Source organism: Nyctereutes procyonoides, unplaced genomic scaffold, assembly GCF_905146905.1.
Source record: "Nyctereutes procyonoides isolate TBG_1078 unplaced genomic scaffold, NYPRO_anot_genome, whole genome shotgun sequence".
NCBI lineage: Eukaryota > Metazoa > Chordata > Mammalia > Carnivora > Canidae > Nyctereutes > Nyctereutes procyonoides.
Genome location: NW_026575145.1, coordinates 22,841,383 through 22,865,887, shown reverse-complemented (window position 1 = coordinate 22,865,887; position 24,505 = coordinate 22,841,383). Strand labels below are relative to the sequence as shown.

The following is a 24,505-nucleotide window of genomic DNA, read 5'->3' as shown; positions in this document are numbered from 1 at the left end:
ATATTCGAAGATTTTTCTGATGAAACAGGTAGTAATATCAACAAAAATGATTTTTAAAATTATAAAATAAAATGTGTCAATAATTAACATTACATAATGAAATATGTAAATGTATATAACTTAGTGAACCAATATTTTCCAAATGACTCATTTGGTCTAAACATAAGATGTTACACATTCATTAATATAGTGCTACATCCCACATCACAACTAGCTTTTAACAAACTCCCATCATTTTGGTGGAGTGTCAAAGAAAAATTTTCACAATTATCTGAAGAGGCTATTAAAATACTACTGCCTTTTCTACCTACATATTTGGGTAAGTCCAGATCTTCTTCACACATTTTAACTGAAACAATCTGCCGCAATAGAATGAATGTAGCAGGAAATGCACAAACACAGCTGCTTTCTATAAAGTCAAATAGTAAGAGATCATAAAACGCTACTCTTCTCACTAAATTGTTTTATTTTGAAAAATATAACTATTTTTCACAGGTTATATTACTATTTAATGGGTTTATTATTGTTGTTTTCAAACGAATTAATTAAAAAAATTTTTTGGTTTTAATTGCTAATACCATACATATGATAGATACTATCCACATAAACAAAAGTTTTTTGGGAAGAGAGTTTTCAGTAATTTTTATTTTTATGATAGTGACACAGAGAGAAAGAGAGGCAGAGATATAGGCAGAGGGAGAAGCAGGCTCCTCGCAGCAAGCCCAACGTGGGATTCGATCCCAGGTCTCCAGGATCGCGCCCTGGGCCAAAGGCAGGCGCCAAACCGCTGCGCCACCCAGGGATCCTCAGTTTTCAGTAATTTTTAAAATGTAAAGGAGGGGGCACCTGGGTGGCTCAGTGGTTGAGCGTCTGCCTTCCGCTCAGAGCATGATATGGAGTCCTGGGATTGAGTCCCACATTGGGCTTCCCTCAGGGAGCCTGCTTCTCTCTCTGCCTATGTCTCTGCCTCTCTTTCTCTGTGTCTCTCATAAATAAATAAAACCTTTTAAAAATAAAATAAAATAAATAAATAAAATGTAAAAGAGTTCTAAGGCCAAAAAGTTTGAGAACCACTGCTTAGTGGATTCCTCAGGGAAAGCTCATGTCTACATTTTTTGTCGGCAGCCTTTTATACCTGAACACAATGCGGGGAGAAATAAAGTTCTTGGATCATATTTTCTTTTTGAAAATCTTGAAAATGCTGTCACATTGTCTCTAGCATAAAATGCTGCTGTAGAGAAGTCTGATGTCAATATATTTTTCTTTGCCTTATAAGTGACTAGTACTTTTTCAACTGGATGTTCAGAGGGGTTTTTCTTTATCTGTAAGACTAATTGTTTTATTAGAAAACGTTTTGGTTTTGATTGTCCTGGATCAGTTTTCTCCTATATACAGTATGCCCTTTCAATAGGTAGATTTAAGACTTTTTTAAAAAAAAAAGATTTTATTTATTTATTCATGAGAGACACACAGAGAGAGGCAGAGACACAGGCAGAGTGGGGAGCAGGCTCCATGCAGGGAGCCGGACGTGGGACTCGATCCTGGGTCTCCAGGATCACACCCCAGGCCTAAGGCAGGTGCTCAGCCGCTGAGCCACCCAGGCATCCCAAGACTTATATTATTTCAGGAAAATTTGTTCCAAGTTTTATTTTATTTTTTTTAAAGATTTTATTTATTCATTCATGGAGACAGAGAGAGAGAGAGGCAGAGACACAGGCACTGGGAGAAGCAGGCTCCATGCAGGGAGCCCAATGTGGGACTCAATCCCAGGTCTCCAGGATCATGCCCTGGGCTGAAGGCAGGCGCTAAACCGCTGAGCCACCCGGGCTGCCCATGTTCCAAGTTTTAAATATTTGTTAATACGTTGTTCTCTGTTTTTTCTTGGAGGAATAAATGTGTTTGCATGTAAAACCTCTTTTGCTTATTTTCTGTATCGATCACTTTCTCTTAAAAACTTTTCTTTTTTTTTTTTTTTAAAGAAAAACAACTCTCCTGTCAGCCATTAATTGTGTTTTCTTTCTTTCATTTCTGAAAAAAGTTATAAATTTTTTTCCTGATATTTGTTAGTTCTTATTTATTATGTTCTCTATCCAGGTTGCTTTTTGGCTTTTCTGATTTATGCTATTTTTTTAAGATTTATTTATTTATCTATTTATTTATTTATTTATTTATTTATTCATTTATTCATTCGTGAGACACAGAGAGGCAGAGACACAGGCAGAGGGAGAGGCAGGTTCCCTGTGGGGAGCCCAATGCAGGACTCGATCCCAAGACCCCAGGATCACACCCTGTGTGGAAGGCAGACGCTCAGCCACTGAGTCACCCAGGCGTCCCTGATTTATGCTATTCTTTCAAGATATCTTTTAAAAAAAAAATTACGGGATGCCTGGGTGGCTCAGCGGCTGAGCATCTGCCTTCAGCTCAGAGCATGATCACGGTCTCGGGATCCAGTCCCACATCGGGCTCCCCGGAGGGAGCCTCTTTCTCCCTCTGCCTGTGTCTCTGCCTCTCTCTGTGTCTCTCAAGAGTAAATGAAATCTTAAAAAAAAAATGGTTGAAATATTCATCTGCTTTGTCACCACATTTTTTTAGTATTATTATTTATAGGAACATTATCAGGTTTACTCTTACCTGTTTCCACAATAATTTGTAAGGGATTAGGCCGCATTCCTCTTTGTTGCCGTTCTTAAATGAGGTAAATTGTCCTCATCTACCAAGAAGAGGCACCCTTGGTGCCAGCTACCGCCAACCCAACTTTCCCGCCGAGTACTTGGCGATGGGCTCCGCCCACGCCGCCTGCGGTCCCCCAGGCCCCGCCCACTGACTCGGCGCCCCGGCCCGGCCCCGCCCACAGACTCGGAGCCCCGCCCCCCGCCGCGCGCGCGCGCCGCTGGGCCCTCCCACTGAGCCCGCCGCCTGGAGCTCTGCCCGCGCCTCGCACAAGCCGTCGCGGCCCCGCCCAGCCTCTTGCCTCTGCCGGGTGCCGGGCTTGCTGTGTATTTTCCCGCCATTTCCAGCTCTTGGTGAGGAGAACTGGATGATTTCGGTGAGACCCCAGGGCTTCTGAGACCATGGCGGCCAAGCGGGTAGGGAATGTAACTAGAAAAGAGACTACTGAATTGCCATCACCTCTAGAAATCCGGCACGCCTTGCCCTCACAGCCCCTTAACTGCCCTTCTGAGAAGGGGATCCTCTGTACAACCTTTTAATTAACCCATTAATTGTTGTTGCTGTGCTTACACAGAGCAGGATACATATAGTAGGGCCTTTTCAGTAGTTCTTCAGGCTCGCCTCCTGGCAGAAGTTAGTGTATTGTGAGCAGGAAATCGAATCTAAAGCTCATGGCTCTGTATGATGCCTTTGTATTGAACTGATTATTCAGCACGTTTTTATCGCGAATCTTTTCTTTTGTGACAAAAATGTTGAAGTGTGGTGCAAACTAGTCATCATTCTTTTAGCAAATCTCTCCGTAAGCTACTTACAAACTGTTTTTAAACAAAAGACTTAAGGGGCAAAAAATGTTACCTTCCGTTGTGGTTATTTTCCTAATGTAAATTTAAAGGAAATCAAACTAATAAATATTATATTCTTCGACAACATATTCATGGAATTAAACATATGACTAATTACAGTTCAATATGTATCAGCTCACTTCTGTATTTTTAATAGTTTCTTCATTTAAAAATCTGAGAGTCACATTTACAAAATTACGTATTTCACCAATTATATGGATAGAATTAGTATTGACAGAAAATATAGGGTGTATAGTTGCCATATCTAACACAAAGGTTTATTCGATGTGGTAGCAAGAACTTGACACCGGGAGTAAGAAAGAAGACTTGAGTTCTAATCCTAGAGTTGACATTAAAGATGGAACTTTGGACAAGTCATTGAATTTCAGGGAACATAAGGTATAACTTTTGCACAGTGTTGGGATTGGACAAAATGTTAAATGATTTTTGAAGCCCCTTCTAGATCTATGACTGTCTGTAGACTAGAAGGGAAAGTGTACAAGCTGAGACAGTATCATTAATGAACCAGGTTTCCCTTAGACAAAATATGTCCCAAGTGGCTAATACGACATCTTCTATTATTTGATCCACTGCTTCTCCTTACGCCATCTCACTGTATCACAGGGAACTATTAGGAAAGAAATTGATTTTTTAAAAGATTGTTTTTTCTGATTACAAATTGGTGCATGAACTAATCCAGAAAACTTGAAAACAAAAAAAGTGTAAAGGTCAAACACACACACACACACACACACACACAAATATCCATAATCTTACCATTCAAAGAAATCTCATTGTCCCATTACTTTTCTAAATATATACATTTTTTTTCTCTTTTAAAAATGGTAAATATAGTTTGTGGTCTGCTTTTTTTCACTTGAGAGGTATAGGTTCTTCCTGACAACCAACTAGAATACCCACAATAATAGTGCCTGCATCCCAAAAAGATAACAGAAGCTAAGCAAATATCGTTCCATACGTTTTGGCACAGCTACAATTATATTACGCTCCAGGTTATTTTCCTCTTTCTCTTTGTTCCAGAATGGATTGGTTTCACTGTAACCAGTGTTTCCGAAAAGATGGGGACCATTTCTTTGTCACCAGCTGTGGGCATATTTTCTGTAAAAAGTGTGTGACTCTGGGTGAGTGTCTTAACTGTTTTCAGATTCAGGCAAAAAATGTTTTTAACCTAGAAATAATGATTAACCATTTCTCTGTGTGACTTGGGATAAAAATCACATATTGGGCCAAAGCTGGTATAGATATAGTAGGAAACTGTTGATTATGGAAATTTGAGGCATCCATTAATAAAGAATGATTTAGCAAATTGAATATCTAATACTTGAACACCAAAAGGTACTTGCCAGTGTTTTGAAGTCTGTGCCAGGGAAAGCCACATGGTTATCAGACTAATTAGAGAAAAAAGAAAAAATAAGAGTAATGAATAGTAATTGGGGAAAGTTTGGTTAATAACAAGAGTCATTTCTAATGGGAAGTGGTCTAGACCCATTTCAAATTGATAGAAATGATGATGATGATGAATAAGATGATAATGGTCATGGTGATAGTAGTGATATATTTGCAATTTAAAAAGTATTTCCAGAGGTGCCTGGGTGACTCAGTTGGTTAGGTGTTGGACTCTGTTTTGGCTCAGGTTGTGATCTTCTGGGTCATGGGATGGAGCCCCATCAGGCTCCGTGCTCAGTGGGGAGTCTGCTGGAAGTTTCTCTCCCTCTGCCTCCCACCATGCCCTCTCTTTCTTTCTCTCTCTCTGAAATAGAAAAATAAATCTTTTTTTAAAAAATGTATTTTCCCAGGCAGCCCGGGTGGCTCAGTGGTTTGGGCGCTGCCTTCAGCCCAGGACCTGATCCTGGGGACCCGGGATTGAGTCCCACATCGGGCTTCCTGCATGGAGCCTGCTTCTCCCTCTGCCAGTGTCTCTGCCTCTCTTTCTCTCTGTGTCTCTCATGAATAAATGAATAAAATCTTTTTTTTTTTAAGTATTTTCCAGGAGTTCCTGGGTGGCTTAGTCAGTTGAGCATCAGACTCTTGATTTCGGTTTAGGTCATGATTTCAGGGTCCTGGGATTGAGCCCCAAATCGGGCTCCGTGCTCAGCAAGGAGTCTGCTTGTCTCTCTCTCCCTCTGCTCCTGTTCCCACTTGTGCTTTCTCTCTGTTTCTAAAATAAATAAATCTTTTTAAAAAAACAAAAAGTATTTTCCACATGTAAGAATTTTATGTATCCTTATCATAACTCCGGAGGTAATTATTGGTAGACTCATTTTACAAATGAGGAACTGGTCCAGAAAGGATAAATGTTTTGACCAACTTCTTATAGCTAAAGTCTTAGAAATGAGACATGAATCTAAGGGGTCTTTTTTCACACCAACATGCTTATAAGGTATAGAAATTGCCCAGAAGAGGGATGTAGGATAGGGTGCTTTGATCAAGGAAGATTTCATAGAAGAGCTATTGCTTCAGTAGAGTTTTTTTTTTTTAAGATTTTATTTATTTATTCATGAGAGACACAAAGAGAGGCAGAGACACAGGCAGAGGGAGAAGCAGGCTTCAAACAGGAAGCCCGATGTGGGACTTGATCCCAGGACCTCGAGATCATGACCTGAGCCGAAGGCAGATGCTCAACCACTGAGCCACCCAGACAGGTTTTGAATAGTAAACTGGAGTTGCCAAGTGGATAAGGCAGGGAAGATCATTCTCGTTTAAGAGAACAGTATGTATAAAGGCATACTACATTACAAACTCATAGTGCAGGGGGCTGCACATGGTTAGGATTGGTAGAGCATAGATAATAAAGAAATGGTTAAGAGATAAGGCTAGAGAGGTAGGTAATGGCCAGATAATGGAAGGTTCTATAAACAAGACTGAAGAGCCTGAACTTTATCCTGCAGGTGGTAGAGAGCTGGGAAAGTTTGTTTTGTGTTTTGTACGTGCTAGTTCACTCTGGCAGCAATATGGAGGGAAGACAGTGAAAAATCTTTAGTCCTCAAGAAAGAGTGAGGTTACTAGCATCTGGATAAGCTTTTTTTTCTCTATATGGATCTCATGACCCTTTTAATTTATCTACTAAAGTAGCAGAACTGTTTACTATGGTAACAGCAGCTTACCTTGGAGAGGTTTGTCTCAGTGAAGCATATGTCATGTGATGTTTTCGCTTGTGGCCTTTGTCTTAATAACTAGCACAACTACTAAAGTTTTAACTTAAAAAAAAGACTAAGACTTTTAATTTTTATGTCTTTTAGTTTGGGTTAATAAGAGAATGCAAACAGGAGAGCTTCAAAGCAAGTTCCAGGAATATTAGCAAAGTGAGAACAGGGCAGGAATAATTGGGGAGTTTCTTACAGTAGCTATAGTGTGCCTGCTGTTAGGTAGATGGGGAAAAAAAAGAGCAACCTACAGTTGAAACCTTTGGTACTCTTGTGTTCTTCCTACTACTCTCATAAATGTACTCTAGTGCTCTTGCTGGAGGGTTAGAACTGCCCCCCCCCCGTCCGCAGAAAAAAACTGGAAATTCATAAAGAGGAGATAGATAGGGGCACCTGGGTGGCTCAGTCAGTTGGCTCTGGTCATAATCTTAGGATCTTGAGATCAAGCCCCATGAGGCTCCCAGATCAGTAGGGAGTCTGCTGGAGATTCTCTCTCCCCCCTCTGTCTCTCCTTCGGCCCCTCTTTCCACTTGTACACATACAGTCTCTCTCTCTCAAAATAATCCTTTTTTTAAAAAAAAGAGGAAGGGGGATCCCTGGGTGGCTTAGTGGTTTAGTGCCTGCCTTTGGTCCAGGGCACAATCCTGGAGTCCCGGGATCGATTCCCATGTCAGGCTCCTGGCATGGAGCCTGCTTCTCCCTCCTCCTGTGTCTCTGCCTCTCTCTCTATGTCTATCATAAATAAATAAATAAATAAATAAATAAATAAATAAATAAATAAATAAATAAATAAATAAATCTTTAAAAAAAATTAAAATTAAAAATTAAAAAAAAAGAGGAGGGGATCCCTGGGTGGCTCAACAGTTTAGTGCCTGCCTTCCACCCAGGGTATGATCCTGGAGTCCCGGGATCAAGTCCCGCATCAGGCTCCCTGTGTGGAGCCTGCTTCTCCCTCTGCCTGTGTCTCTGCCTCTCTCTATCTCTCTCTGTGTCTCTCATGAATAAATAAATAAAATCTTTTAAAAAATAAATAAAAATAAAAAAAGAGGAGATGGATAGAGCTACACAGTGTGAAGGTCTTACTTGTCATCAACATACAAGTTTGGAAATACTGATTTTGAGAACAGAGCTCAAGATGATGTCCTTTTATAGCACAAAAATATTCTAAATTCAGTGAGAACCTGTTTCTTACTAGCCTACTTGACCATATACTTTAGGAAGATCTTACTCCTTGCCCACAAGAACCAAACTTATTTTTCCCTTTCTCCCTTAGAAAAATGTACTGTTTGTGGAACTGCTTGCAAGCATCTGGCTCTTTCTGGTAATGTAAGTTTTTCTCCCCCTGCCACAAACCATCGTCTCCCATTCCTGGTCTATAGGAAGTACAGTTGATGCATGACTAAGCACTGAAGTTTTTAAAAAAGAAGGAAAAGAAACAAAACTCACAGGTAGCAATTTTTTTTAAAAAGGGAGGTGGTAAACAACAGAAGAATTATTTGTGGCTGTTGCTATAGAAGCATGAGGTAAGGAGGATTAGAACATGTAATCTACATTACATAGGGTAGTGGTGAGCTTCCTTTAACTTAGAATAGTGAAATAATACCAGATGCTTTAGGGAAGGTGGTAGGTATATCCTTTGCCATATTTGCCAGTATCTTATTTCATTCCCTTGTGGATATGCTCAATGTTTGTCTTACTCTCTTCATAGCTGAAACCTCAGGAGAAGATATACTTCAAAAGCCCTGTGGAGACAGCCCTGCAGTATTTTAGTCACATCTCTCAGGTATGAGAAGCAAAAGTAAAGAAAATCAGATTCACCAGGCAAATTCTAATTGCGTCTTTTTAAAAAAATCAAAGATTCTCTTTAGACTGCATTTATACACAAATGGAGGGAATTGGCTATTTGCTTTCTTCCCTGATGATACAAATCTCAACAGTAAACTTATTTACTGACCCCAAACCTGTGATAGACTGTAAAAACCAGTATGTGGGGATCCCTGGGTGGCTCAGCGGTTTAGCGCCTGCCTTCGGCCCAGGGCTTGATCCTGGAGTTTCGGGATTGATTCCCACATTGGGCTCCCTGTATGGAGCCTGCTTCTAACCCTCTGCCTGTGTCTCTGCCTCTCTCTGTCTCTCTTTCTGTGTCTCTCATGAATAAATAAATTAAAAAATCTAAAAAATAAACCCCACTACGTAGCTGACATCCTACCTTATACTTCCTGGTTCTATTAAGTAATTTTTAAGAATAAAGAAGGCTCTAGGGGTACCTGGGTGGCTCATTTGGTTAAGTGTCCCACTCCTGATAATGACTCAGGTCATGATCTCAAGATTGTAAGATCAAGTCTTGCATTTGGCTCCACACTGGGCATGGAGCCTTAATCTTAAGCCTTAATCTTAAGCAAAGATTCTCTCCCCTTCTCCCTCTAGATAAAGAATAAAGAAGATTCTAGAAGTTTTATCATCTTTCTGTGCAGACTAATGAATCTTCTAAAAATTGCTTTGGATATATAGGCCTGACCCTGTAGTCAGAGGACTTAGTGGGCTAGTTCTCAAACTTTTGCTTAAAGACCTGTGTTCAAGAAAGGATTTCTTGTTCTTCATTTCCATTTTTCAGTAACCTTTTTTAGTAATGCATATATATTTAATTCTTTATTTAGTGTTTATAATTTGTTGCCTCCATTTTAGAAAATATTTTTCTTTCCTGATGCATCATATATTTGCATACTGTTGACTTGATCAAGAAAGAGCACTAGGAATGGGGATGCCTGGGTGGCTCAGCAGTTGAGCATCTGCCTTCGGCTCAGGGTGTGATCCCAGGTCCTGGGATCAAGTCCCACGTTAGACTCACCGTGGGAAGCCTGCTTCTCCCTCTGCTTATGTCTCTGTCCCTCTCTCTCTGTGTGTGTCTCTCAGGAATAAGTAAATAAGTAATCTTTAAAAAAAAAAAAAAAGCAATAGGAATGTGGTAGGAAGAGGAGAAAAGACAGAATAACCATTTAAGAGTTCCCAAATTGTAAAAACTTTGGTTTTCCCCTTCCACTCTCCAGTCTCCACTCATTATTTTATGGCCTAGTGGAATTTCTATCTTGGCATGTTTCCTGAGATTTTATCACTGTTTTTCTTTTTTTTAAGATTTTATTTATTTATTCATTGAAGACACGGGTGGGAGGGGGGCAGAGACATAGGCAGAGGGAGAAGCAGGCTCCCTGCAGCCCCATGTGGAACTTGATCCCAGGACCCCGGGATCATGCCCTGAGCCAAAGGCAGATTCTCAACTGCTGAGCCACCCAGGACTCCCTATCACTGTTTTTCTTCTGTACTCTTACTTCTCATTCTCAGGAAAGTAGTCCTTTCCAAAATGTGAAGATGATCCTTTGTCATGTTCTGGCTTAAGTTAGTAGATTTAATTTTTTGTTGGTGGGGCTGCCCAGGTGGCTCAGCGGTTTATCACCGCCTTCAGCCCAGGGCCTGATCCTGGAGTCCTGGGATCGAGTCCCACGTCAGGCTCCCTGCATGGAGCCTGCTTCTCCCTCTGCCTCTCTCTGTCTCTCTTTCTGCTCTCTCTCTCTCTGTCTCTCATGAATAAATAAATAAAATATTTTTTAAAAATAATTATTTTTTGGTGTTTCACCCCTCAATCCTAACTCTGGAAGTAGAGGAAGGAGAATTAAAGCTTTCACTGCGTTCTGCTTTTAGTTGCTTGGGTGAGCCATCATATTTGAGATACTATTTAACATTATGAGGAGATAAAATCTCTCTGAGACTTAAGGAGAAATGTAAACAAGGTCACATGAACAAGAGAAAAAGCAGACCTTTGGTTAATAATTAAACTCAGGATTAGCTAATGATCAGTAGAGAAATTATATGTAGTCTGAATTCTAACCTGCCTAATCAAGGCACCAATTACACATGGTCAAATAATCAAGATAAAATAAACGGAAAGGGTCAGTTAATCATCACTTTGGTCAAGGACCAGTTTGGTGAAGTCAGCAGTGTCTGAAAATGTGTTTTCCTAGTCTGTGAAGTTGAATAACTGATCCAAATAATATCTAGATTGCCTCATTCAGGCCTCTTGCTAAAGTTTGTCTTTCTCAGTCAGACTTTACTGACTCTCATATATCAAATGGTAGCCCCAGCACTGTCTACTTCTTACCCTGTTTTATTTTCCATCATATCTCTAACATCATATACTTATTTATTGTCTAAATCCTGCACTGGAGTGTAGGCTCCATAAATTTAGAGATTTGGTAGGTTTTGTTTGTTGTTATATGGCAAGCTCTTTGGATAGTTCTTAATATGTAGTAGAAGTTTTAAAAATTGTTAAATGGATGATTTATGAATCATTTAAATGAATGGCATATTGATCTAAATATCTATTTATGTTTTAATCATCCCAGATTTCTGTATTGACCGGTCAAGGGCATTTTTCTGCTATACTATTCCATGGCCAGTAGTTAGAACTTCCTGTTTTAAAATCTTTACTCACCTCTAGATAAAATATCTAAGTATCTTTGGGGATTGGAGAGCCTCCTATATACCTGTGAGCTTTCTTCTAATCCCAGGTCATAGATTACACTCTATTGATAACTAGTATCGATACGCGTGCCAGTAATTTTTTCTTCTTGGGTAAAGCCTTCCCTGATTCCTGTAGGCAGATTTTTGCCCTGTTCTTTGTAATCCTAGAACACCATTGCTCTTACCTCTGCAAAAGTGTTTTAATTTATTTGTTCATAGGGCTATTTTTCTCACTAAACTGAAACTTTAAAAAGGCAGGTATGAACTTTGTATTGCCCAATGGCTAATAGGTACTTGGCACAAAATAAGTGAATAAGAAGTGTTTGTCAAATGAATAAATGCACATCAAGGCTGAGAGGGAGGTGGGAATGGTTCAAGATAAGGTCAGAGAGAGAGGCTTGAACATATAGGGACCTATAAGCCGTGGTAAGGAATTTAGATTTTCTTCTAAGTGGCAATGGACACCACTGAAGAGTTTTAAGCACAGAAATGGCATTATCTGATGTATAATATTAAAAGGGAATCTGGCTGCTGAATGAAGAATGGGCCTTGGAGAAGTTAAGATTAGAAGCAGAGAGAACATGTAAGAGGCTAATGGAATAATCTAAGCAAGACTTCTTGAGTTAAAGTGGTAGCAATAGAAATGGAGGAGGGGGGGAATCCCTGGGTGGCTCAGCGGTTTAGCACCTGCCTTTGGCCCAGGGCGTGATCCTGGAGTTCTGGGATCGAGTCCCGTGTCGGGCTCCTGGCATGGAGCCTGTTTCTCCCTCTGCCTCTCTCTCTCTCTCTCTCTCTCTCTCTCTCTATCATAAATAAATAAAATCTTTTTTTTTTTTAAAAAGAAAGAAATGGAGAGGGGTAGTCAAATCTGAGATGTTTTCTAGGAAGAACTGGGTAGAACCATTGTTGATTTAGATGTGGGAGGTGAGAAAAAGAGGAATAGAGGAAGACATCTGGGTTTTTGTCTTGAGCAAAATAAGACAAATGTATGGGATGATTATATTGAGAAGACCTCTTGAGGTAAAATACCATTTTGGATATACTAGGTTACAGATGCTTTTTAGAGCTCCAGGAGGAGAAATCACAATGGGGAATAAATGTACTATTCTTTTTTTTTTTTTAAGACAGTCTGTCTTTTTAATTTTTTTTAAGATTTTATTTATTTATTCATGAGAGACACAGAGAGAAAGGCAGAGACACAGGCAGAGGGAGAAGCAGGCTCCATGCAGGGAGCCCAACGTGGGACTCGATCCTGCGTCTCCAGGATCAGGCCCTGGGCTGAAGGCGGCGCTAAACCACTGAGCTACCCGGGCTGCCCCATAAATGTACTATTCTGAAGCTCAGGACATAGGTCAAGGATAGAGCTATAAATATGGAACTCATTAGGATATAGGTAGTTCTTAAAGTCTTGAGATTGGATGCGATCACCCAGAGAAGGAGCCCCTTCAACATCTAGTGATTAGATAGGTGAGAAGAGAAGTTAAGGAAGAGTGGCAATAAGTGAGTAGAAGCAAGGAAAGTGTGATATCACAGAAACTAAGAAAGGGAAATATTTCAAGAAGGAAGAAGTAACCAGCTGGGTCAAATACTGTTGAGACATGAAGATGAGGGCAAAGGAGGGAGGACTGGATTTGGCAACATGAAGGTAATTGATGACACAAAAGCATGTTGAACAGAGTCTTGAGAAAGGGAAACACATTGGAGTGTTTTGGTGGGTGTATGTTTACAGTCTGTCTGCTTCTTCACCTCCCAAACCTCTTATTGAACCCTCTGCAGTGTGGCTTCATTTAGACCATCTCACTGAAATTGTTCTTGCTAAGGATATTAACAGCTTCCTTGTTATCAAATCCAGTGGATACTTTGTTGTTTTTGTATTTGATTTCTCAGCAGCAACCTAGGCCTACTCTTGCCTCCTTAAAATATTCTTTCATGGCTACCATAACCAATTTCTTTCTCCCTTTTGTGTTTATCTTCATCTGTCTATCTCTTGAACAGTTCTATTTCTCAGGTTCTATACTAGACACTTACACTCTCAATGGATAATCTCATCCATTCCCATGCTTCAGTTATCATGGATTTAGGGATCACTTCTAGTTCTATTATGTGCAGTAAAGATCTCAGTTTAAATGTCACCTCAGAGGCACCTTCTCTGACTATTATATTTGAAATGGGTCCTAAAAAATAATAAAATAAAATAAAATAAAATAAAATAAAATAAAATAAAATAAAATAGGTCCTTCCCTTTATTCTCTGTCCTAGAAACCTCCCCCCCCCCCACAAAGATTGATTTATTTATTTTAGAGAGCAGAGGGAGGGGAAATGGAAGAGGGAGAAAAGCAGACTCACTGCTGAGCAGTGAGCCTGAAGCAGTGATTGATCCCAGGACCCTGAGATCATGATCTGAGCAGAAATCAAGAATTAGTTGCTTAACCAACTAAGCCACAGGTACCCCTGTCCTAGAAACTTTTTTGTTTCCTTAATGACACTTGGATAATTTTATTTATTTATTTATTTATGATAGACACAGAGAGAGAGAGAGAGAGGCAGAGACACAGGCAGAGGGAGAAGCAGGCTCCATGCACCAGGAGCCTGACGTGGAATTTGATCCCGGGTCTCCAGGATCGCGCCCTGGGCCAAAGGCAGGCGCCAAACCGCTGCGCCACCCAGGGATCCCCAACACTTGGATAATTTATAATTTTGGTGGTGTTTATTGTATGCTCCATAGACTATGAGGCGGAGACTAGCTTTGTTTTATTCATTGTTGTATCCCATGCAAAGATGACAATTTTACTGCATAGGAAGCATTCAGTAAATCTTTGCTGAATGAATGAGTACACACCGCACCCACCCTGCACTTTAGGCATATATCCATTTGCTGACTGGATATTTTCACTAATTCCATATGTACTAAACTGAACTCAGTATTCTTAATAACCCTCAATCCAGCCCACTCTTTATGTACACACAGGAGAACAGGCTACTCTTCCTGTTTCTTTTTATTTTTTTAAGATATTATTTATTTATTCATGAGAGAGCAGAGACATAGGCAGAGAGAGAAGCAGGCTCCATGCAGGAAGCCTGATGTGGGACTCGATCCCAGGTCTCCAGGATCACACCCTGGGCCAAAGGCAGGCACTCAACCACTGAGCCATCCAGGGATCCCAACTCTTCCTGTTTCTATTGTAAATGATAACTACCATCCACATCCAAACCAAAAATCTGAGTCCCTCTTGATTCCTTCTTTGCATATCCAATCCATCATTAAATCTCTCTAAAATATTTGAATTTTTCTATTTTATCTCCAGCCTTCTAGTTCAGTCCTTCATTGTTTCTCTCCTGGATTATTGCAGTAACTTCTTTTTTTTTTTTTTTAATTTACGATAGTCATACAGAGAGACAGAGAGGCAGAGACACAGGCAGAGGGAGAAGCAGGCTCCATGCACCGGGAGCCTGACATGGGATTCGATCCCGGATCTCCAGGATCGCGCCCTGGGCCAAAGGCAGGCGCCAAACCGCTGCGCCACCCAGGGATCCCTATTGCAGTAACTTCTTAACTGATCTTTTCTTTTCCTATCAATTCTCCATGTTGAAGCCAGGAAATCACCTAAATATAGGTATGATTAGGGGGTGCCTGGGTGGCAGAGTTGGTTAATTGACTGACTCTTGGTTTCTACTGATCTGGTGATCTCAGGGTCGTGAGATTGAGCCCTGTGTCAGGCTCCATGATCAGCCCTGAATGTGCTTGAGTATCCCTTTCCCTCTGCCTCTCCTGTTCATGTTCTCTCTCTATCTCTAAAATAAATAAGTGAGGGACACTTGGGTGGCTCAGTGGTTAAGCTTCTGCCTTCATCTCAGGGCGTGATCCCGGGATCCGGGATCAAGTCTCACACTGGGCTCCCTTCATGGAGCCTGCTTCTTCCTTTGCCCGTGTTTCTGCCTCTCTCTCTGCATCTCTCACAAATAAATAAATAAAACCTTTAAAAAAATAAAACAAATAAGTTAAATCCTTAAAAAATATATAGATATGATCAGTTCATTTCCCTATTTAAAACCATTTAATACAGGGGATCCCTGGGTGGCTCAGTGGTTCAGCGCCTGACTTCGGCCCAGGCGTGATCCTGGAGTCCTGGGATTGAGTCCGGCATCAGGCTCCCTGCATGGAGCTTGCTTCTCCCTCTGCCTGTGCTCTGCCTGTCTCTCTCTCAGTCTCTCATGAATAAATAAATAAAATCTTAAAAATAAAAAATAAAACCATTCAATACAACTGTTGCTCTGAGAATAAAAGCCAACCTTTAATATGGCCCAGAGGCCAGACCTGCTTTAGTCCCTGCTTATCCCTTCAGTCTCAACTCTTATCCTCTCCCTCAACCCCTAACTATAATACAGACACACTGAATTTGTTTTAATTGTTTATATAAATAGTTTCCTCTGTTGTTTCTGGACTTTTGTACATGCTGTTCCATCTGTCTAGAACATTCTTGTCCCCAAACATATACAGGGATAAGTACACACAGTACTTAGAATACAACATCATTTTGCCATATTATATTAAAATTTTGTTTGCTCATCTGCGTCATCACATGAGAATAGGGGCAGTATTAATTTTATTCATCTTCTATATAGACTCCCGACATGGTACCAGGAACATAGTAGGATTCAATAAGCATTTTTTGAAAGAATGAATAAAATAATCTTTCCTGTTGAGGTTTTCCCATAATATAGTATAAGGGGATATGGTAAAGCAGTAATACTGGGAAAATTATTGAAGTAGAAATATCGAAAGTAAATCTGCTTGCTAGCTTCTAACTTTCTTTGAATCATTCATACTCCTTCACACGAAATGTGAAACAATAATACTCATCTTAATTCTTATAAAGATCCAATGAAATAATGCTATGAAAGCATTCTAAAAGCTGTAAAGAACTATATTAGTTTAAAGAATAATGTGGAGGGATCCCTGGGTGGCGCAGCGGTTTGGCGCCTGCCTTTGGCCCAGGGCGCGATCCTGGAGACCCGGGATCGAATCCCACGTCAGGCTCCCGGTGCATGGAGCCTACTTCTCCCTCTGCCTGTGTCTCTGCCTCTCTCTCTCTCTCTGTGACTATCATAAAAAAAAAAAAAAAAAAGGAAGAATGTGGAAAACTCATAATAGATTACGGAAGGTCACAAACCTGCAGGAAAATAGTTAAAGATCATATAAGTAAAAAGTTTGTATTTGTAAATTGTTTCCAAAGGGAAGTATAAAATACTTGCTTAGCTTTATTTTTATTTTTTTAAAGATTTTATTTATTTATTCATGAGAGATACAGAGAGAGAGGCAGAGACACAGGGAGAGGGAGAAGTAGGCTCCACACGGGGAGCCCAGTGTGGGACTCGATCCTGGAACTCCGGGATCATGCCCTGAGCCAAAGGCAGACACTCAAACGCTGAGCTACCCAGGTGTCCCCTGCCTATCTTTTAAATAACAACTTTATAGACATATACTTTACATACCAATTTCACCCTTTTGAAGTATGCATTTCATCATTTTTAGTATATTCACATAATTATGCAGTCACTACAACCTAATTTTAGAACAGTTTTTTTTACCCTAGAAAAAACTCTATATTCATTAGCAGACACTTCCCAAATCTTCTCCACCTTCCCCAGCCCTAGGCAATCACTAATTTACTTTCTATCTCTATAGGTTTGCCTGTTTGGGACATTTCATAAATATGGAATTTTACAATGTGTGATCTGTTGTGACTGCTTTCACCTAAGCATAATGTTTCTTTTTTTTTTAATTTGTTTTATTATTATTTATTTATGATAGTCATACAGAGAGAGAGACAGAGAGAGAGGCAGAGACACAGGCAGAGGGAGAAGCAGGCTCCATGCACCGGGAGCCCGATGTGGGATTCGATCCCGGATCTCCAGGATCGCGCCCTGGGCCAAAGGCAGGCGCCAAACCGCTGTGCCACCCAGGGATCCCCTAAGCATAATGTTTCTAAGGTTTGTCCATGTTGTAGCATGTATTAAGATTTCATTAAATAAAAACTTAAAATGAAAAAAAAAAGATTTCATGGGATCCCTGGGTGGCGCAGCGGTTTAGCGCCTGCCTTTGGCCCAGGGCGCGATCCTGGAGGCCCAGGATCGAATCCCACGTCGGGCTCCCGGTGCATGGAGCCTGCTTCTCACTCTGCCTGTGTCTCTGCCTCTCTCTCTCTCTCTGTGTGTGACTATCATAAATAAATAAAAATTAAAAAAAAAGATTTCATTAGTACTTCACTCATTTTTATGACCAAGTAGTATTGCATTATATGGATGTGTATACATTTCACGTATTCATTCATCAGTTGAGAGATATTTAGGCTGTTTCCACTTTTTGCCTATTCTGAATAATTCTGCTATTAATATTTGTGTATAAGTTTTTGTTTGGGCATATATTTTTATTTTTCTTGGATATATATGTAGAAGTTGAATTACTGGGTCAAACGGTAACTCTATGTTTAACTTTTTGAGGAAATGCCAAACTATTTTCTCAAATGCCTGCAGTATTTTACATACCTGCAGCGTATGAGGGTTTTGATATCTCCACATCTGAGGGTTTTGATATCTCCACATCTTCACCAACTGTTGCTTTTATTTGTCTTTTTGATTATAACCATCCTAATGGTGTGAAGTGATATCTTATTGTGGTTTTGATTTGGATTTCTCTGATGACAAATTATGTCGAGCATCTTTTCATGTGTTTGCTGGCCATTTATATATCTTCTTTAAAGTAATGTCTATTTAGATCCTTTGCCCATTTTAAATTGGGTTACCTTTATATTATTAGTTGTAAGAGTTCTTTATGTGTTCTAGGTACAAGTCTCTTACCAGATATATGTTTTGCATACATTTTCTCCCATTCTTTGGTCCCATCCTTTTTATTTTTTATCATTTTTAAAGATTTTATTTATTTATTCGTGAGAGACACAGAGAGAAGGCAGAGACATAGGCAGAAGGAGAAGCAGGCTCCCTGCAGGGAGCCAGATGTCGGACTTGATCCCAGAACTTGGGGATCATGCCCTGAGCTGAAGGCAGGTGTTCAGCCTAATTCCCAGACGCTCAACTGCTGAGCCACCCATCCATCCCTGGGCCCATCCTTTTAAAAATTAAGAACAAATAACCCAGATGTCCATTAAATAAATATAAATAGGAAAAACAGACAAAAGAGGACATTAAATAAAGTCAGAAATAGAGGAATCCCTGGGTGGCGCAGCGGTTTAGCGCCTGCCTTTGGCCCAGGGCGCGATCCTGGAGACCCGGGATCGAATCCTACATCAGGCTCCCGGTGCATGGAGCCTGCTTCTCCCTCTGCCTGTGTCTCTGCCTCTCTCTCTCTCTCTCTCTCTCTCTATCATAAATTAATTAATTAATTAATTAATTAAAAAAAGTCAGAAATAGAGATTGATAGAAAAGGAGGGAAAGATATTGATCCACAAAGAAAGACAAATACAGAGAAAAAGACATAAATGGTATACAGAGAAAGACTCTCATAAATTTAGTGTTAGGATTGTTAAACTTTTTCTTTAAAAAAAAAGATTTATTTACTTTACAGATAGAATGCGCTCGAGCATGCACAACTGAGGGAAGGGGCAGAGGGAGAGAATCCTCAAGCAGATTCCCAGCAGAGTGCAGAGCCTGATGTGGAACTCAATCTCACAACCCATGAGATTAAGGCCTTAAGATCTTGACCTGAGTCAAAATCAAGAGTTGAATGCTCAATCAACCGAGCCACCAGGCACCATGATAAACTTTTTCTTAAAAGGCCAGTAAATATTTCAGGCTTTGCAGGCCATACAGTCTCTGTTGCAACTACTCAACTCTGCTATGCTAGTATAGAAACAGCAATAGGCAGTATGTAAACAAACAGGTATGGTGTTCCAGTAAACTTTATATACAAAAACAGGCAGCTGGCCATGGTCAGTAGTTTGCTGACTTTAAAGTCATCTGTTTTGCTAACATATACGTAACTACCACATATGCCATTTGAGTAAAATCAGATCAAAGCCTGATCTCATCAACAGACCAGACCAGTTCTTCATCTCTTACTTGAATTTAAAAATTGAACAACTGAGATAATCAATGATGCCTTTGAAGAAAGGTTTACTTGGTCTAAGATTATTTTACCTGAAAAGTAGAAGGTAATCTGTCAATATTTAGGACTTCTGAATCAGTATACCTGAGGGTTTTTTTTTTTTATGACTACTGAGCAAGACGTTGTGGTATGAGAGGTAATATCGCTTTGATCACAAATTGTGCAACTCAAGGAGCACCTGGGTGGCTCAGTCAGTTAAGCCTCTGCCTTTGGCTCAGGTTATGATCTTGGGATCTTGGGATGGAGCCCTGTATTGGCATCCTTGCTCAGTGGGGTATCTGCTTCTCCTTCTGCCCCTCCCTATCCTGCTCATGCTCTCTCTCTTTCCTCTCTCTTCTCTACTCTCTTGGATGGATGAATAAAATCTTAAACAAACAAACAAACAAACAAAAAAAACAAATTGTGCAACTCACAACTTAACTTCCCACCAGGTGGGCTGCTGTGGCTTTCCTATCCAGAATGGTATCTCTGAACATGTAACTGTCTTTTCAAGACCCTTTGGTGGCTTTTTATCAGCTATGTTTCAGATTTTTCAGTGACACCTACTTCTCCTAATGGTCTGGTTTCTCCTAACTTCCCCAATCACATTCACAATGACCACCTCACATCTTATATACCAACATAAATTCTTATGTAGGCTATTTATTACCTAATCTATAAGGAAGATTTAGTTTTTTGCAGTTCTTTTATGCATATAGTTTCATACCTCTGTGCCTGGGATGTCTCACTTCCACACTCTGAAGACTGAATAGTTAACTCATTTAATTTAAAGATTTATTTATTTGAGAGAAAGAGGGAGAGAGAGAGAGAGAGAATGAGAGGGATGAGGGGTAGAGGAAGAGAATCCTCAAACAGAATCCCCTCTAAGTGTGGAGCCCGACAAGGGGCATCCTACCACTCTGAGATCATGACCTGAGCTGAAATGAAGAGTCGGACACTTAACCACCTGAGCCACCCAGATGCCCCCCGAATAGTTAACTCTTAGTCATTATTTCTATACTTTACACATATTTCTTCTGTTCTGCATATCACTTTGCATTTTATTTATTGTTTCACGTGTCTGAATGTCTTGTACTGTATGGTGATGAATTACTAAAGGACAAGAACCCATACTACCCATCTTAGTGTTTCTGCTTCAGTATACCTGTCACCCCACTTCACCAATTATCAGCTTGTAACCAATCTTCATTTACTACACTTCCAGCCACTCCAGACTATTTTGAAGCCAAAACTAGATGTTATATTATTTTAATCTGTAAATATTTCAGAATGTGTCTCTAAAAGATGAGAACTCTTTTCTTAAATAAAACCATGTCATACTAAAATAACAACCCCCAATCTTATCAAGTAATCAACCAGCATTCACAATTCTGCAGCTGTTTCATAATTATTTTAAAACTTTGTGGGGATCCCTCAGTGGCTCAGCGGTTTAGCGCCTGCCTTTGGCCCAGGGCGTGGTCCTGGAGTCCCGGGATCGAGTCCCACATCGGGCTCCTGGCATGGAGCCTGCTTCTCCCTCCTCCTGTGTCTCTGCCTCTCTCTCTCTTTCTCTATGTCTATCATAAATAAGTAAATAAAAAAAAAACAAAAAAACAAAAAACTTTGTTTGAATTTGGTTTCAGTAAGGTCCATAGAGTTCACTTGGTTAATATCTCTTAAATTTCTATTTAACTGTAAGTTTCCTCTCATTTCTTTTTTACTGTTTTTTAAAAGATTTATTTATGTATTTGAGAGAGATGTGCAAAGAGTATGTGCAAAGGGAGTGGGAGAATCTCAAGCAGGCTCCTCCCTAAGTGCGGAGCCCAATGCAGGGCTCCATCTCAGGAACTTGAGATCATGACCTGAGCCGAAATCAAGAGTCAGATGCTTAACCAACTGAGCCACACAGGTGTCCCCCTTTTTTTATTGTTATTGAAGAAAATGGTCTTTTGTCCTATAGCATTGTTCTCCGTGTGGATTTTGTTCATTGTACCCAAGTCATTTGATAATAATACTTGTCTGTGCTTTGTATTTCCTTAATCAGATCATTTGATTGAGGGTGGGTGAGAGTCAAGCCTATTTTATAGCAGTGTTGTGCTCGACCAAGAGGTACATAACAGTCTTCCATCTCTTGTTTTGTGTGACGGTAGCCAATGACGCATTAATTCATTAGGAGCTGCAAAGTGCTATTTAATTCTATCATTCCTATCTCATTTTTTTTAGGTGGAATACGTCTACAAAGAGAAACTTCCTTTTCTCAACTATATGATTACCTTGAGATATAATTTAAAATACTAAGACCTTTAGATATTATGAAATGAGGGAGCCAGTTTTTTTTTTTTTATGATAGTCAGAGAGAGAGAGAGAGAGAGAGAGAGAGAGAGGCAGAGACACAGGCAGAGGGAGAAGCAGGCTCCATGCACCAGGAGCCCGACGTGGGATTTGATCCCGGATCTCCAGGATTGTGCCCTGGGCCAAAGGCAGGCGCCAAACCGCTGCGCCACCCAGGGATCCCGGGAGTCAGTTTCATAAAAGATAAAGAAGACCAAAAAAAGATAGATAAGACAAACCAATAAGTTTTTAGAGTCAAAGATAGATAATGAGTTTACTAATACCTTTGAAGTAAATTTCTAAACTTAGCAACCTCTTGGGGATCCCTGGGTGGCGCAGCGGTTTGGCGCCTGCCTTTGGCCCAGGGCGCGATCCTGGAGACCCGGGATCGAATCCCACATCGGGCTCCCGGTGCATGGAGCCTGCTTCTCCATCTGCCTATGTCTCTGCCTCTCTCTCTTTCTCTCTCTGTGACTATCATAAATAAATAAAAATTTAAAAAAAAAAAAAATAAAAAATAAAATAAAATAAACTTAGCAACCTCTTTACAAATGTTCAAAACATTAAAAAATGCATGGGAATATAAATCTTCAACTAAAAAACTCCTCTGACATTTAAAAATAAGACTGAGGAAATCCAAAAAAGTTTCTTAAGCTAATATTCATTTCCACAGTATACATCAATTTTTATAAACAAGAACCTTTTTTAAAAAATAAAGCAGAAAAAAAATAAGGCAGAAAAATGCACACCCCATATTGGGCCAAAATATCTATGTCTTACCATAATAAACTACTGAGCTCCTCTTTTCCTTCCATTCTGATTCTCTCAATATCTTTCAGTGGTTTCTCCCTATCTCCAGGCTTTTGTTGTTAAGTGGGCCTATTTTAGAACCGAAGTTTTAAAATACTGTCTTCAGCAAATAGTCATGTTCCATGTTACCAGTTCTAAAAGGAGTGGGAATCTATAGAGCATGAGGACCATGATACCCTTACCGGGTCCTGGTATGGAGATATAGGAAAGGAATCTGGATCTAGAAGTAGGTAGTTTTATACATTATTCCAATAAAATAAATGTTTAATACTTGGCATCATCCAGACAGCATTTATTATCAACAGAACTTCTTTCATTATCATCTGCTTTGTGCTATTATATTTAGAAAATAATCCAGTTCTTAAAAAAGAAAAGTGAGCAAGGGACACCTGGGTGGCTCAGCAGTTGGGTGTCTGCCTTCAGCTCAGGGCATGATCCCAGAATCCGGGATTGAGGAATTCTCCTTGCAGGAAGCCTGCTTCTCCCTCTGCCTGTGTCTCTGCCTCTCTCTCTCTGTGTTTCTCATGAATAAATAAATAAAATCTTTAAAAAAAAAAAAAAGCAAAATTTGTCCTTCTTTAGGAAAAACAAAGAAGCCAACTTTTTTTTTATGAGACTAAAGAATTTGAATGAAACAGAATAATGAGTTTGCTAACAATCAAGATTTTTAAAATACTGAATTTCATTAGGTTTTTAGAATCTTCTTTGATGGATGTATTTGAAATAGGCTAAACGTGTACTCTAGCATCAGACAAAAGCACTTGTTCGGGACACCTGGATGGCTCAGTGATTGACCGTCTGCCTTTGGCTCAGGGTTTGATCCTGGAGTCCTGGGAGTCCCACATCCGGCTCCCTGAATGGAGCCTGCTTCTCTCTCTGCATATGTCTCTGCCTCTCTCTCTCTCTCTGTGTCTCTCATGAATAAATAAATACAATCTTCAAAAGCACTACTTTCCTCTCCTATAACATTGCTTCTTGCTAATGGTTGTTTTCTTTCCTCTTCTTGGAATGGTCAGATCTAGGATTTGGATTTGAGTTTTTAGGTAAGTAAGCCTGCCTAGGCCTAGGCAAAAGGCCCTTCAAAATCTCTTTTGTATCTGTGGAGTTCCAGAGGGGGATCTGTTTTCAGTGCACACGGTGGGTGAGGTATGCAGAAGTCTGGGAGAGGAACAGGCAAAAGAAGTTCTCAGTCAATAAAAGAAAAAAACAGATCAAAGTTCTTTTGGCTCCGGCCACCTTGGTTGCTCAGCAATTGAGTGTCTGCCTTTGGTGACCCACATTGGGCTCCCTGAGAGGACCCTACTTCTTCTTCTGTCTATGCCTCTGCCTTTCTGTGGCTCTCATAAACAAACAAACAAATAAATAAATAAATAAATAAATAAATAAATAAGTAATAAAATCTAAAAAAAGATATTTTAGCTCTGACAAAAAAAAAACACATGGTGGTGGAGTTGGAGGTGTGGGGGAAATTTGGAAATTAGACAAATTTGCTATTGATTTGAATAAAGTAGAAATTGGGTAAATTCTTCCTCCTATAGGATCTAGAAAGACAAGGCAGTAATGTGTACTCATGGGTGCTCTAATTAGGAGAGTAGTTTAAATTGGTTTTATTGAGATAGGAAAGGGAGGAACTTAAAAGGGGAATTCTTTTTCTCTTAATTTTAGTTCCTTCTAAATGGCCATCTGTCGTGTGTTCTAGCTCTGAGAGGAGATTGCTGATTGCCCTTTATCTTTTCGTTATCCTTTTGGAGGTCTGAGTTCAGTAAGTTAAAAAGATCAATTTTTTAATGAGACAGTGGGACCTTTGGCAGGTCTCTAAGGATTTGGGTTTTCTTGGTGCAAGCCTGATCCTAATTTAATTCCACTGCAAACTGCTCCCAAGAATGGGGTAAGGTGTTTGGATACTGTCTCTTGGCTAAACATTGCATCTACTGTTCCCCAGTCCCTTGCCACTTTATGTAACTCCTGGGATTCTGAGTAACTTTTTCTGTAGCTGCACTGTTCAGATTTTTTAAAATGAGTACGTTTTATTTTTATGAAAACAACCACTTTTTAAAAAAACTAAAGAAGGG

At 39.9% G+C, this 24,505-nt stretch overlaps 1 protein-coding gene across 1 annotated transcript in view; it reads left to right on the top strand.

The window, feature by feature from the left end:
* Positions 1-2,929: 2,929 nt before the first annotated feature.
* The window catches only part of RNF212B (ring finger protein 212B), a 36,800-nt gene continuing 15,224 nt past the window's right edge, over positions 2,930-24,505 (top strand). The window contains exons 1-4 of the mRNA XM_055309149.1: positions 2,930-3,046; positions 4,554-4,654; positions 7,950-8,002; positions 8,385-8,459. Coding sequence (XP_055165124.1) covers positions 4,555-4,654; positions 7,950-8,002; positions 8,385-8,459 — 228 coding nt within the window. The 5' untranslated portion in view covers positions 2,930-3,046; position 4,554. The remainder of the gene's footprint in view (positions 3,047-4,553; positions 4,655-7,949; positions 8,003-8,384; positions 8,460-24,505) is intronic.